The sequence below is a fragment of the Lytechinus pictus genome, chromosome 18 (assembly GCF_037042905.1).
Source record: "Lytechinus pictus isolate F3 Inbred chromosome 18, Lp3.0, whole genome shotgun sequence".
Classification (NCBI taxonomy): domain Eukaryota; kingdom Metazoa; phylum Echinodermata; class Echinoidea; order Temnopleuroida; family Toxopneustidae; genus Lytechinus; species Lytechinus pictus.
The window spans coordinates 5936869-5952985 of NC_087262.1; the positions used below are offsets into that span (position 1 = coordinate 5936869).

Here is a 16117-nt window from a genome sequence, read left to right on the forward strand (position 1 = left end):
GTGAAAATTAGTTTTTCCTATTCATATTGTACATAATAGAGTATACAGGGTCTATGGCGGTCATTTTGAATATTAAGAGAGAAAATGAATTTGTCAAAAATCATTTTTCAGAGAGTATTTCACTCCTGCCACACAATTTTATGCATTCTATAGCCAATGTGCGGGCAATTCAATGATTTTCATGGGTAATTTGCATATTTTGGCGGCCATATTGTATTTGGCCAATTTGCGGAAAATGCTCAAGGTTACACGAGTGGCATCATTCAGATTCGTAATCAGCACCCTCGAATTGACAAGAAACCATGCAAAATATTGTATATTATATATAAAAAAAAACAAGGTTATGCCTGTTCTAGCCGAGACTAATACTGAAATGATATTGGAATATGGAGTAGGAATAGCCATGGACTTTCTAAACAGGTGAGGGATGGGGGTGTTTGGGGTAAGTGTGTGTGTGTGCGCGCGCGTTTAATGCGTGTGTGTGTGTGTGTGTGTGTATAGCCCCCCTACACACACACACGCAAGAATTAAAAAGAATAGTGAAGAAATCGCTCTGAATAATGGTTGACCTCTCCCAATGGGTCTTTAAACATTCTTTTGATGAGATTTTATGTACTCTAAAAAGGTTACGATCGAGAATAATACCCATATTGAAAAAATATGTCACAATTCATAAAAATCATGACTGAGCCATTAAAGAATGACCAAAAATAATAAGCAGCACAGCTATCCGTGGCAGGCTATTCTCCGGTATGAAATCAGATATTTGGGTATAGTGCCATTCAAAATGTAACCTTAGAAATCAACTCACCGATTTCATGCAGGTGAATGGTTTTTCATAAAAGACCTAGGCCTATACCGAAATAATATTCACTAGCAATCCATACAAAAGGCCATCAAGTTTGATAATAATTTGTTTACATATTATGCACCCGTGTTCCGAACAAAAGTCCGTCAGGCAACTCTGAGTGGCAACTCTGAGTAACACCTTGGTAACACAAAGTTTGCCATCAGTAGTGGACCTTGCTTCAAAGAAAGGATTATGCGATGATTATCTCTTGGTGAGGACTACAGTAATTGTGCATGACCAGCTTCGATCCCAGAGTTTGCCTATACAGTGGATTTTATAAGTATGTGAACAATCTTATGGCCTTATCCTGAAATAAGTCACTGCTCTTCTCTTCTCGTGAGTGTCAGTGTGTGTGCGCTCGTTGTGTACAAAGTCAGTGGGAGATGAAGGAAGTCACCGCCGCTGACGAAATGAACGGCAGTGAACAATGGAGTGGTGACTTAATTAAGCCAGGATAATGCCAATCTGATCATGTACTGTTTTTTTATTGAAGAGGTAGAGTGCATGGTATACCGTTTCAATAACATAAACATATGGTATACGCTTATTATTACCGCAAGATGTGTTTTAATAATACCATATTATCTTTCAAAAGGCCATATCTTTCCCCATTTTATTCTGGTTTGAGTTTTGAGAAGTGTTATGGCTATTCTCTCCAATATTGCCTTCCTACTGGCCAAAGTCAGAACAGTTATTGTTGTGGTACTTGGTGCTCTGTTAATAGGAGTACTTGCTTCTGGATTGCGAGATAGGCTTCACTTTTCTCATGACGAAAAGAATAATATCATACGTACTGGTAATGGTAAATTCGTATGTAATGGTAATCGTAACTTCTTAAGCAATAGTAATGGTAAAATAGTTAAGTAATGGTAATAGAAAATTCACAAGTTATGGGAATGGGAAATAAATAGGTAATGGCAATGGAAAATTATTTTGTAGGAAAGGGCAATGGAAAATTCGTAAGTCGTAATGTACAATTCTTAAGTCATGAATGGAAAATTCGTAAGTAATGGTGATGGAATGCTTGTAATTGTGATGGACAATTCGTAAAGGTGATCACCCAGTAAATTGTAGAAGACGATATATTTTTTTTTAATTCCAAGATAGAGGTCAATGTAATTCCCTGACAGAATAAAGAATAAAGCAGTTTTACCCATTATAGTGTAGAAGGCTTCAATGTACACCATGTATCTTTCTCGGGTCTGTTGGTCCTGAAAAGGACCACCTAAACTCGACGTTTTGACAAGTGTGTTCTTGTCGTCTTCAGGAGAAGTTTGTAACAGCAGGTCTTATGAGTTGTGTCTATGATAGATGGCCTTTAATTGCAGTTTGTAGTGTGAGTAAATACAAAGTTAATTAAATATAATGTGTGTTATTTTTACACAGAATGGCAAGATATTGCAGCATTAATATGAGATGTCAGAGAAAAACATGGAAAAGAAGAGTCATTAAGTGAGGGGCAGCCAACACTCCCACTGGGGCTCTTCCTTGGCTCACAGTCAGACTGCAGGTCCCAAGAAAGTGGCTTCTTTCATCCAAGTGATATTCATGACTTGAGATGTTTTGCATATTTAATGAGCTTGATGCGGACCAAAATACCTCTTTTCATTCGGTCATTGATGCTCTAATTGTGCATCGAATTTCATAAATTTGGTACCATTGTAAAGAAGAAGAATCATTTTTTCAGGTCATGTGTTTGGATTTTTTCAAAGATTTTGTAATATAGGTTAAAATTTTGATCTAAAATATGCTACAAAACTATTATTTTCACCTGACAAAAGCTGCTATTTTCACAGTTTATTTTTGTTTGAGCCCAAATGATTTTTATATCATGATAAAGCTGAATATGTATGCTTTAAAATGATATAGGTTTCAAAATAAGAATTGGTTTAATCGGGTCAAGATCACACTTTTCATTTGCCAAGTACATAAAGCAGTTTGAAAACAAGAATACTGCACTCTGATTGGTCAAAGAGACCACACAATGGCAAATTCCAACGGTCCCAGTGCCTGGGTTCGTGGGAAAGTCACACTTCCCATGTGGTAATCTCCTCAAATACCCCGCGCCTGTTGTTCTGTGAACCTTATCCAGCCAATCAGAACTCTGGATTTCATGCAAGTACAAAATTTCAGAAATCTCGTCTTGTACCTTGGTGGGAAAAGTGTGATCTTGACCCGATTAAAAGGTGCCGCATATCAAGAGTGGCATTGTGAGAAAGTACAGAAGTTCAGCTTTATGGTGATATAGATATCATTGAGGCTCAAAATAAAAAGTTTTGCACAATTTGCAAAAGAAAACAGAGGAAGAAAATTCAGTTTTGAGGCACATTTTCAGGCCAGAAATTCACTTATTTATCAAACTATTGTATCCAAAATAAATGGCCAATATGAAAGAGTAACTTTTACTCTATCTGATGGTGCAATAATATTTCATTTAACTTGAGGTTAAAACAGGTAAATTCTTAGAGAAAGAAAATCTCACGAATCACGAGATTTTGCAAGGAGGAGGATTCAGCCACGAGATGATTTGGATGAATCTGGCCTTTTTGCTCATTAGCATAGGGACCTGCGGTCTGACTGCTCAGTTGTATAAATTATCACAAAAGAATACACGATAGCAAGTTTTGAGAACTCTCTGCTGAAAACTTTGAGAGAGACTTGCCTTTTGCAAAATGACAACACTTAATAGCCTTGCACAGTTGTCGTTTCAAAAACAAAGCCACGCGAACCAATTTTAGCTGAAGAAAAAACAACTTTGACATGTTCTCTTTCGAATTCGATGTCCTTGACCATTGGTGCATATGTGTTACTTTGTAGCCGTGTGCTTTGTCGGTATTCGTTTCAAACGGAACAGGCAATTCGAAAATTAGCATTTGATACAAAGATCGGGAATTAGTTCGGTTTGTGTGAACTCAACAGGAACGCTTGATCGGCCACCGTATTGTGTTCAGAGCCAAGATCACAATGAATATTATGCGACCTTGTTCTGAACAATCGACCGTCCCGACAGCGAATTATAGTAAGTCTGGACAGGAAACTCTAAAGTAATACCTCGGTCGCATTTGCTCTACGGCGGCCGTACGGCGAGTCGAAAACAGCCGTTTTATTCATCTTTATTCAAACCACCTATAAGTAGCTGGTACAAAAAGTGTTAAAACGGCTGTTTTCGACTCGCCGTACGGTCGCCGTAGAGCAAATGTGACCGAGGTATTACACAAAGTTTGTCATCAATACTGGACCTTGATGGTTCAAACATGGACCTACTACTCTGACATGGTTCAAAGGATTGTGCCACTCATTCAATGAACAAGGTAATGATATAACCTTGTTCTCAGTTACATCTCCATGTGTGGCAAAATAAGGATGGCAATGTTTGGCTTATATTCTCTTTTTCTTTGGGACAAATCCTTGATTTTTTTACACTGACAGTTTCCATTACACCTATTCATCATACGACTTGGCCCTTAAGTAAATTTGATTCTTTAGATTATTTTTTTCTTAATAAAAAATAGAGATAAAAAATGAAAATTTTCTTGCCATATTATTTTCCACCAATAGAGGGCGTACACAAAAATATGCCAAAAATTCAAGTTTTTGAGCGCTCTAGTGAATACAAAAATTATTCCCAATTTACTAATGAAAAATAAATTGCAACTGTATGGAAATTAGTAATTTTGATCACAAAAGTGATATTTTAATCATTTTTTAAAGTGTGTGCTATAACAGCATTGCCATGCCATAGTCCAACCTGTAGATTCCCCACAGGCAGGATGGTTGCAGTGAACAAGTGGATTGTGCGGTGAATATGTCCTGATGAGGACTACTACGATTACTGTAACATCCGAGAAGGAAAGACATACGTAAACCAATCGATATATACTGAAAATCTGTGGAGATCGCTGTGGATATAATAAAGAAAGAGGAAAAGGAGAATTCGAGCAGTTTCGGATCTGTTGAGCCATTGTGCATGACCAGCTTCAAGACAAGAGTTTGCCAATAGGAGAGTTTAATGTTCCAAATAGCCTGCGGTGGATTTTATACGTATGTGAACAATGCATTTTATCATGATTATAATAGGCCTATCTATTCACTTTATAATATATTTTCGTTTTTATTGAAGAGCTAGGGTGCATGATATGCCGTTTCAATAACCTAGAAAAAAATATGGATAATAAATATGATTTACGCTTATTATTACTGCAGGATGTGTTTTAATAAATGTCTTTCTCCATTTTATTCTCTTTTGAGTTTCGAGAAGTGTTATGGCCATTCTCTCCACTCTTGCCTCCCTACTGGCCAGAGTCAAAACAGCTGTTGTCGTGGGACTTGGTGCTCTGTTAACAGCAGTACTTGCCACTGGTTTTCGAGGTAGGCTTCACTTTTCTCATGACAAAAATAATTATATCGTACGTGCTGGTAATGGAAAATTCGTATGAAATGGAAATCGGAACTTCTTAAGCAATAGTAATGGCAAAATTCGTAAGTCGTGGTAATGGACAATTCGTAAGTTATGGTAATGGAAAATTAGTAAGTAAAGGTGATAGAAATACGCTTGTAATTGTAATAGAAATTCGTAAAGGTGATCACCCAGTAAATTGTAGAAGACTATAGATTTTTTTTCTTCTAAATTTTAAGACGGAGGCCGATGTAGTTCCCTGGCGGAATAAGAACTAAGTAGTTTTACCCACATACTATCCAGACCTGGTCCCACTGGCCGACGGACACAAAACGTTCTCCTAAAGGATACAGCGGACAGGCAAAATTTAGGGGTGGCTCCATCCGTTTTCATCCGCTCGCATCCGTAAGTGCAGTCATGGCAGTGGGACCAATTAAGCCCTAAAATATCATATAATCAACTAATTTAGAAAAAGACAATTTAATCCCTGGATCCATGAATGTATAGGAAAATAGAGGGGAACATGGATATAAAGATAGATCACCCTCTTTTAATATCATCATACTTTCAACAGGGGACTGGTTACTTATTTACGTCCAAGTCAAGGGACTTTGGCAGGGTGATACGACATGGAGAACGACCTCCTCTCAACACACGTCCTTCGACATCGACAACTCAACCGATCATGATTTCGGAAGCCATGGGAAATACCTAAAGGTTCGTGGTCTTGAAATGGAAATGTGATAATTTTTCTCACATATAAATTTTAGAACTGTAATTCCTTACCTGTATAGAAATAACATCAGGAAGTATTTCCTGAAACAAAAAGTTTGTGATTTGCGCTGACGGTATTACTCTGAGCCAATCAAATACAAGAATTTCAGTAGCTTGTAACAATAAGATTGGGGAGCATTTCATGAAAAGTGATTTTTATTATTTTGTTACAAGCTGCGGAAATGAATACTCTGCAAAAGTTTCATATTGACATCTTTCCTTATGGGGAAAGAACTTAAGAATTACACATTGATTACTTTGTTAGAGCTTTCTCCTAATGTCGCTCCATAACCAAAGCCAATAAATTATACGTTATGACTGATTTTGTCAACTCTTAAGGGCATCAACTGACCCCCTTCAAACACGATAGCTACCAACACAATTCTTTTTTGGGGAACTGAACATTTCAAACAATTATCACTCGTATTTGGATTGTGAGGTGTCTTTCATCTGTTTTTTTTTCTTAGGGCTTAGGATTTTACGTTCTTCAATCTTTAACCGGGGCTTTCCTCATCTTCTATGGAGTTGGTGGATACTTGAAATGGTACTACTACATACAACGCCGTGAGAGGGCAGCAGACTGGAAATGCCAGCCGGATCGGTTTTTAAAACCGGAAGAAGACCGGTTGGAGTTTTGGTTGGGATCTCTGAACATGGTAATTGGGTCTTTTATATCAGGTAAGCAAGTTTCAAGGTAATTCTGAGTTTTCTTTGGGCAATTTCCGCTATCCATTATCCTTTCCTTAAATCGGCAAAAAAATCAAGAAAAAGAATTAGGACCCCTCAACTTATTAACTGAAGAAATTTGATTGCAGATTGCCACTGACATTAATGCAAAAGCTATGAAATTGACCTTTGGTAAAGCATTCACTGATTTTAAGTAATATTCAATTTCAATTGAAGTTTATGATTTCCGTAGCCTAGAGGACTCCGTGATGATACTTTTATCATATCTGTCTTTACCTTTTCTCCGTGATGATACTTTATCATATCTGTCTTTGTCTTTTCATTGATCACGGAGCCTAGACACGGGCCCTAGAACCGAATGTGGTAAACAATGATGGATTTACCACATTAATTTTTGAAGAAAAAAAAAGGAATTTATCCTGTTTTGAAGCCTTCGTACTCGTAATGCGTATGAAGGCTTCAAAAATATTAACAAAAAAGGTTAAAATTCGAAGGTTTCTTACCAGACAGATCACTTTCTTGCAACGACAAAAGATTTCCACGATAAATAATAATTTGTGTATATAATTGTGTTACAAACGGCGCCTCATAGGAAGTACACACTGATCTGTACATATCAGTAAAGGTACGTCATCGCAAAACAAAATGTCATTGTGTTATACCACTGATCTGAATCAGTGGTGTAGCTAGGATTTCCTTTTTTTTACGTTATAACATGAAATCATAATTGTTTCATTTTTTCAAAAATGTGTAAATGATATGTCTCCATTATGATGAAATAAGTTGCAGCAAGAAATAACTACTCACTTAATCAGTTGTTAATCGAATTATTTTAGTTCTTGATAGATTTTTAATAAACCTAATTTCATATAATAAAATACAAAAGAACAAGTGGGGATATGGCATCATCAGCCCACCTAATAAATAGGCATGAAGACATGCCTAGAACTGTTTCACCGGAATAATGCAAATTTTTAAAATTCAGTAACTTCGTTGTTATTCGATTTTGATCAAATTTTCAGCATTTTGCTTTGTGAACTTTACTCTATTTATTGAGATATAAATATCGTCATCCCGGAGCATCTTTAAGCTCCATATCAGCCTATTGAGCAAGATATGAATCTCATCGAACAGGCAATGCGAGCGCGAGCGAAAATTTTATATAGTGACATGAAAGTTTTTTTTTTTGCAAGTCTTCCCCTCACATTATTTCCTTCTGTCTTTCCCGTTCTTTTTTTTCTTTTCCCCCTATTTTTCTTTATTTTTGCTCCGCCAATAAGGGGGCCGGGCCCCTGAGCCCCCTGGATTTGCCTATGTGTAAAAGCATATAGGCATAGTCATTGCTATGATTTTCCCGTTTCAAATCTGTGCTCTCATTGTCAGAGATATATTTATAAGAAATGTAAATGATGCTGTAACTTGGGTCCTACCGTTTTTGAGTTGTTCTACTCTCAACAAGTTGTAAATAATTACGTATTAATAATGAAAATTATGACATCTTATAATAGTCATAATAGCCAAAGGTCATGTCATTGTGTGATACAGCGTGGGAATACTTTGTCGTTACAAGCAAGTGATCTGTTTGGTAAGAAACTTCGAATTTCACCTTTTTATTAACATTTTTGAAGCCTTTATACGCATCAAAAGTATAAAATAAGGCTTAAAAAACAGGATAAATTTCCCATTGTTTTCCCAAAATTAATGTGGTAAATGTGGATTTTCGAGAGGAATCCATCACTGTTTACCACATTCGACACGCAGGTCTATAGGGCCCGTGCCTAGGCTCCTTGATGAAAAGACAAAGACAAATATAAACAAATATCATCAAGGAGTACTAGCGGCTATATGACTTCCGTAGATTTTGAGATTCGTCAGTGAAAAGCAGCTTGTATGAACATGCCTTCCGAAATAATCACATGAAATTGCTATATTGTTTTTCTTTTCATCCCGCAAAGGTACCCTCGTGACGTACATTATGAACGGAGGGGAAACAAAGCTCTATTACGGCATCAACGACTACGGGTGGGGCTACTTCATCGCCTCCATCCCACTTACTTACCTGTACAACGAAGCAGCTATGTACTATCCTCATCGTTTGCTGCACTTCCCACTCTTTTACCGTCGATTTCACAAGCTTCATCATCGATTCAAAGCTCCAACTCCCTGGTCAACCGCTGCCATGCATCCTTGTGAATTCATCTACTTCCAGTTTTTCCTCGAGATTCCGATTTTCCTGTTTCCATTACACGCAGGTAAAATAAAATCAACGGAACATGCTGAATGCGATCATGTTGTTCACGCATTAGCCAATCAGAGAACGCCATAATGCGATCAAGAATTTATTCCTTGCTCTGATTGTCCTCTGTGGTCCAATTACAAATAGGTATACCTGACAGAAATATCATTCAATAAGTATAGCTTTTACTCATGTGCACCTTGCGAATACGAACCCCGAAAATATAGAAAATGTATCGCCAAAAGAGTACCGAAGTGTGACGTCACTGTCATTCGCAGCCAATGGTCGTCTATAATTGCCCTATCATTCTGAGGTTGCAAGCGATGAAATTCCTTTAGTAGCCATTTTCTCCTATGAAAAACACACTCCTGGTTCATTTGTTTAGAACCAGGCCGCCGTGACACCATGGCAACTGACGTCATTGCTCAGGTACTCTATAATCAGACACCATGACTATGCCAGATAGATTACAGTTGTCATGAATGTATTGTCCCAAACTCACACAGCAATTACAACATTTCCATGGATAGATGCCCAGACGGGTAAAGTGGCTATTCCCGCGTAAAGCTTCGACGAATTCCGTAGAAACGCGCAATTATTTATTTGAACCCTGGACGTAGTATGAATTCACAAACATGTGACTGTCATTGTCATCTGAATAACATTCTCTCCATATTCATCCCATCATGGTCGCCGTCAATAAGGCCCTGAGTTAAAAGAAGCGTTCCGTGATTAGATATAAATATTACACAAATTGTACGCGCAGAAGGTAATAAATCACTAAAATCCTGGAAGATTAATGTGCAGTTCTGTTTGACAAATGCTAATCTTAGTTCCATGGGTTTTATTTGGAAAACTGTATCCTTATTTCAAGATATAGGCTAAAATAATATTGATTGTTTATAACTGATAATCACAATATTGGAGATTTCCTCGTAATATTTCAGAGAATCATGGCATATAGCTTGTAGGGGACGTGTCTGCCTCAGTTTATCAAAGTCATTACGAGTGTGCAGAAGAGTGCAAATAGTAATAACAAATTTTGTATCACAAAAATTGTCTGCTTCTCAATTTTGCTCTTCCAAATCTGAAGCAGGTTGGTTGAAAGCTATATTTTAATGCAGGGCATCAGCTAGAAAACGCCAAGACTAGGACAAAGATTCATTTGTGAAAGATACGCCTTGGTAGCCACTATTAGTGGGTTTTCGCCCAGCGTCGTACGACGTAGAACGTACGTGTGCAAAAATCGCCAACTTTCATGGAAACAGAGGCCCGAGCGTTCTTGAGCTCAAATCACGGACGGTTCTTCCGCAAATTAGCGGGCGTCCGCATTAGAACGTAGGATTTGTCAACAGCCGTCAACAGCCAATCAGATCGCTTGTAGAGCGAGCAAGCTGAGCCGATCGATGTAAACACATTCGCCCATCGCGTGCATGCACATGTTGTACTCTACTCTGACTACACTGATAGCTGAAAGCTTCAAAACATGGACTCGAATGCGAGTTTTTCGGTGAGTACCATTTCAATTATACTAAAATCAAGCTAAGTATAATTTCAAAATGTTACAGTAGAAGTTTAAACGAGTATGATTATTGAAATATGATTGAAAAGCCGTTGCATGGCTCGGTCGACGACGCGACTGCAAGACACATGGCACTGCCAGTTGTGTGCACATAGTAGGAACATATACAATGCACATGTTGGCGTGTCAACATTACATGCCAACCATGCCAGCCGGTCGATCCGGCCGCGTTCAGCGATTTGCGAAACTGCTTACAAGCGAGAGTTGAGCGCGACGGACGCACGAACAAAGAGATCGTTCTACGTCGTAGATAGCGTCGTACGACGCTGGGCGAAAACCCACTATTGTCAAAACACCTGTATGTTATCATTAATATGCACATAATCGGGATACGGCGGCTATGATTGCATCAAAAGAATGCTCTAATTTATCGTCCATTTCTTATATAGGTCCATGTTTGAAAATAAACTATTAGTCCAGTATTAGCCCTAGCCTAGCATGTTGTCTTGACATTAATGGCAATCTGAAGTGTTTGAGAATTGGATGTAGATATAGATCTAAGCCTAAGGCCTATGTAAGGGTACCAGTAATTTGAGGGTGCTGATTATTTACAAATTGAAGATTCCCTGACAAAGCAAGTTTCACAATTTCTTGTTTAAACCCCCATTCTACAGAGAGAAAGACCTCTCAAAGACAGCTATAAGATCGTGACACTTGCTTGCTTTTCAAAGGTCTTTCAATGAACTTTGAAAGATCTCCCGAGGGCTTTCACAATTCCTGATTGATCTTTCAGTGACCTTCGTGGTCTCCATGATCTCCAAATCGTTTTGAAACGGTTCAAAACAGTCTTTCAGCGGTCTTTCAGGAAAATAATTTTTTTGATGATCTTTCAGAAGTCTTTCAGCGGTCTATTGATGAACTTAGTTCTTATTAGTCTTTCCATGATTTTTTAACATTCTCTCCAGATTTTTTGCGGAGATCACTGAAAGGCTAACGAGAGATCATTTAAAGATCATTGAAAGATCATTGAAAGACCAGGAAAAGTTAATTGAAAGAAACAAATATCCTTTGTAATGTTTATTTTTTCAAAGGGGTTTTTCTGTTCTGGCTGATCTACGGATACTACTACGGCATCATATCTCACTCTGGAATCGATCTACATTCTAAACTGCCATGGCAACCAAGCACAATGTTCCACGACGATCACCATAAGTAATTCAGATTTTTCTCTCAAATACCATTTGCATGTTTTCCATTTTCAATACAGGCCAATGATATGTCTGGTCTGTACAATGACCTCCATCTTTTAGTTAAAACCTTTACTTTGTTCTGTTGAAAATGAAATAAAACAAATTGAAATAAACTTGAATTACAAAATAGCAGAGTTGTTTTAGAATAAGGCCTAAGTGACGAAAAGCTATAATGAAGGATGGGGGTAGTACCATAGGGTATTTATACGCGGGAGGGGGGCGCCCCAACGATTATTAATTAAAAAAAAGAGAGAGCAAAAGAAAGAGAGGATAGAAATGAAGAAGATTATTAAAGGAGAATGAAACCCTTGAAACCAGCTGAATCTATATCAAAGAGAAAAATCAAAGAAACATATTGTTGAAAGTTTGAGGAAGATTGAATGAATAATAACAAAGTTATGAGCATTTGAATATTGAGATCACTAATGCCATGTAGATCCTCCCATTGGCAATGCGACCAAGATCTGTGATGTCACACACGTACAACTCCCTCATTACTTTAGTACTTATTTCACTTATATTCTCATTTTTATAGACTCTATTACAAGGTGAGGTGTTCTCTTTATGAGAGGACAAGTACAGAGGTTTCACAACATTATATCATTGATGAATCGTTTGTCATATGATTAGAATGAGCAAAAAGAGATGTTTTGGGGTATATTTTCAGTGTCCAAAAGGGGAGAGTTGTTCATCTGTGACATCATAGATCTTGGTCGCATTGCCAATGGGAGGATCTCCATAGCATTAGTGATCTCGACATTCAAATGCTCATAACTCTTCTATTGCTAGTCCTATTTTACTCAAACTTTTGTTGATCTTATTCTTTGATTTTTCTGCTTTCACAAAACCTAACTTGCTCCAAGAGTTTCATTCTCATTTAAAGAGAGACGTCTAGGTCACGAACACCTCGGAAACGTTCTCATTCAAAGGCAACAAATGACGTTACCAATCATGCAAATGGGTATTCCGAAACCCCCTTCCGGCCGTTATAGAAGGTATACTGCGCGTACTGCAGTATTGCCGCAGTAAATGTGCCATTTTATCGCACAGTTTCTGTGGTAATATCGCGTTACTCGCTATACCCATGATGCGTGATGTCAGACGGAAGCTTTACAAAATATAATATTAAAGAAGCTAATGGAAAAAAGCAAACCTATTACTTTCCTGATACGAATTCATTTCTAAAATCAACTTTCAAAGATTGTAAAAAATCTTTTGTAAAAATAACTTTTTAAAATTCCTCCCAATCAATGAACAATTTTCACACATCGATCAATAATTTTGATTAGCATGAAGGCATGGCCCTGGGAAGCGGGGTGCTGCCTAAAATTTTCTTGGGGGAGCTGCGTGTATTATATTTCATAGGCAGCACCCCCTAGGTGTTCTGGAAGATGTTTAAAAATTGAAAAGAAAAATGTAACCAAAATTACCTTAATTTTGTATTGAAACCTGGATTTTGGAGGGCTTTTTAAATTCTTCAAGACCAATTTGACCTCCATTTTTTAGTTAAAACCTTTTTATTTTGCTCTTCAAATTTCCATCAGCACCTCAGTACAAAAACCGTTCCCAGTGCCATGCATGTAGACCAGTTATTCAGGGAAGGCTACTCTGATTTGAGTGCTCCCATGAGATCTTGAATAATTTTATTTTTCATATTTATGCATATAGGATTGTATTGTGTATTATTTGTTTTATTTCGTTATATATGACAGGTACTTCCATTGCAATTTTGGCGTGAATACGATGCTTTTCGATAAGCTTCATGGGACCATCAGGAAAGAGGACAGACTTTACTCAGAAACGATCTTTGGAGGGAAGGGCGCCTCCATCAGACGAACTCCAGATGCAAAATTCAAGGATTTGAATAAAGACAAGTAGCTACACATCGACAGACATCACTAATGTGGGATATTAAAAGCGATATTCAGCTTCTTTTTTTTAGCAAGTCCGTTATCTTTGCTTTTCAGCAAGTCCGTTATCTTTGCGAATACCAGCATTTCGTGCAATGCGTACACTGCAAACACTCTGGAGGTGTTGATTTAACACCATCCCGGAATCTTAATATGCCCACACCAGATAGAGAAGTGTTAAACAACACAAGTTTCGTTTTGGTCTAACACCAGATAGGTGTTTATACAACACCAATAAGTATTAAAACAGCATCGGTTTGATTCCAGACTGGTGTTGTTTCAATACTTCTCTGGTGTGGACATATAATATATTCCGGTGATGAATACACTGCAAAACCTCCGGTGTTGATTTAACACCAGCCCGGAATCAACACCGGAGTTGTTGCAGTGTATTCATCACCGGTATATGATGACAAAAGGATTCTAAATTCCTGCGATTATCATCTATAGTTGATAATTATGTTCTCGTTTGCTTTTATTACTGCCTTTAAAATAACTTACAATATCAAATACGACATAATTACATGCAATATACAAAATAATCCATAACATAAAAAATATAATCATGATACATAATGAATACAAAATGGCGATGTGAGCATAAACTTATTATTTCAATAATAAAGATAATAATAATGAAAATATCGGAACGCAGGAGACCGCCATCGTAAGCGGTTAAGCTTGAGATTTTCTCATTATCTTATGTACATGTATATAAATTTTAATTGTCTAAGTATTTTTGCGTATACACATATTTCTCATGTCAGTTTTTACAAAGGTTACTGCTTTTTAATGTTTGAAATATGAAATGAGTCTTTTAATTGTTTTTACTTTGTATACATGACCAATTCGGCCATTTGGCTGCGACTCACGTTTTTAATAAACCTTGAATTGAATTGAATTGATGGCGGCCTCATAAAAAGGTTCGTGACCGAGGTTGATATTTACTGATCAAGTGGGTGCAATGCAGGTGCAGGTGCTGTAGATATCAGTAGAGTAGAATAAGAAATTTTAATTAGTGAATGTTGATATTTGTGTGGTTATGTTAATTTTTATTATGGGATGAATAAAATTGAATGATATTTCTTTTAAGAGTGGCTTTAAGGAGTATAAGGTGGAACAAGATTTAATATTGTCTGCAAGATTTTTCCAAATGTTTGGTCCATGATGTCGAATTGATTTAGAGGTAATCAATAGCCTGTGGTTTGTGAGATGAACGTTTCCAGATAAACGAGTTGGTTAGGTATGGACAGAACTATTGAACTTAAACGTGTCTTCAAAGACGAAGGGAGTAGATTATTTTAATATACTTAAACTAATGATAGCCACTTGAAGAGTATACAAGTCGGCAATTTTTAGTGCTTTAAAAAAAAAAATAAAGGATCGGTGTGGGACAAGTTATGAGACCCTGGACAATATTAATGAGAACAACTCTATTTTGTAATTTAAAAATAGAATTCAGCTTTGTAGAACCACATTTAGCCCCCAAACCGTTACAGTAGGTTATACAAAAGAGTACTAAGGAATTATACAATAGAAATAAAGTTTTATGACGTAGAATAATTTTTAACTTGAAAATTAATCCAATACTTTTCGAAATACACATTAGGATGTGATGCAGATGCTCATTCCAAGATAAAGCTTGATCTATGATAACGCCTAAAAATCTAGAGCGAGTTTTCGGTTCTAATGGCGTGCCGTCAATCTGTAAGTGAATTTGAGTAAATGAGAATGATATTTAAAATGTATGTAATGAGTCTTTTTTGTGTTAAAAATAGTTTGTTATCTTTAAATCACTGTGATACTTTATTTATTTCATGATTTAATATATTGTTTAAGGAAGTGAGATATTTAAGAGGAAAAAAAAACATTTGTGTCGTCAGCGAATAATACAAGAGATAAAATGGATGACGTATCTATAATGTCATTGACAGAAGAAATAACAGTGGGGCTAAAATAGAGCCTTGAGGGACACCACATTGAATTCAAAGTGAATCAGAGTCATAGCCATTAAATGTTACGTATTGTTTTCGAGTTCTTGAATAATTTTTTAACCAAAGGAGGGACTGACCTCGCACACTATAATAATCAAGTTTTAAAAGTAAAATATCGTGATTAAGTCTATCGAATGCCTTACTAACGTCACAAAATGTACCAATTACATGTTCTTTATATTAAGGAAGTGCGTTTTTAATTTTATAATAAATTTGGATAAAAGCCAAGTTTGATGAAGAATTTTTTTTTCTGTTTTGTGAAAATAAGTGCAACATGAAAATGTCATAACTTTCTTTTTTACATTCGATTTTGATAAAAGTTTCAGCATTATGCTTGTCTGATTTTTCTTTATGATTCAAATCAACAATTTTCTTGTTTGTTTCCATGTGCAGTTATAAAATCCAGTCAATATGAAATGTTTATGCATTTAAATAAACAATGTTAAGCTATTATGAGATGGTAAAGCCTAATCAGAAAAGCATATAATTATCATTATT

At 36.7% G+C, this 16117-nt stretch overlaps 1 protein-coding gene across 4 annotated transcripts; it reads left to right on the forward strand.

Annotated features, from left to right (window-relative positions):
* Positions 1–930: 930 nt before the first annotated feature.
* LOC129281160 (uncharacterized) lies at positions 931–15847 on the forward strand. Of its 4 annotated transcripts, none has more exons than XM_064113276.1 (7): positions 931–1130; positions 5099–5218; positions 5821–5963; positions 6488–6698; positions 8663–8959; positions 11557–11677; positions 13428–15847. In XM_064113276.1, exons 2-7 carry the CDS (start codon positions 5113–5115, stop codon positions 13591–13593), a joined length of 1044 nt encoding a protein of 347 aa, XP_063969346.1. In that variant the 5' UTR covers positions 931–1130; positions 5099–5112; the 3' UTR covers positions 13594–15847. The 4 variants fall into 4 exon arrangements, with proteins under 4 accessions (XP_063969346.1, XP_063969348.1, XP_063969345.1 ...); XM_064113278.1 differs by having other exon boundaries at positions 931–1061; XM_064113275.1 differs by lacking the exon at positions 931–1130 and adding an exon at positions 3450–3869.
* Positions 15848–16117: the final 270 nt, after the last annotated feature.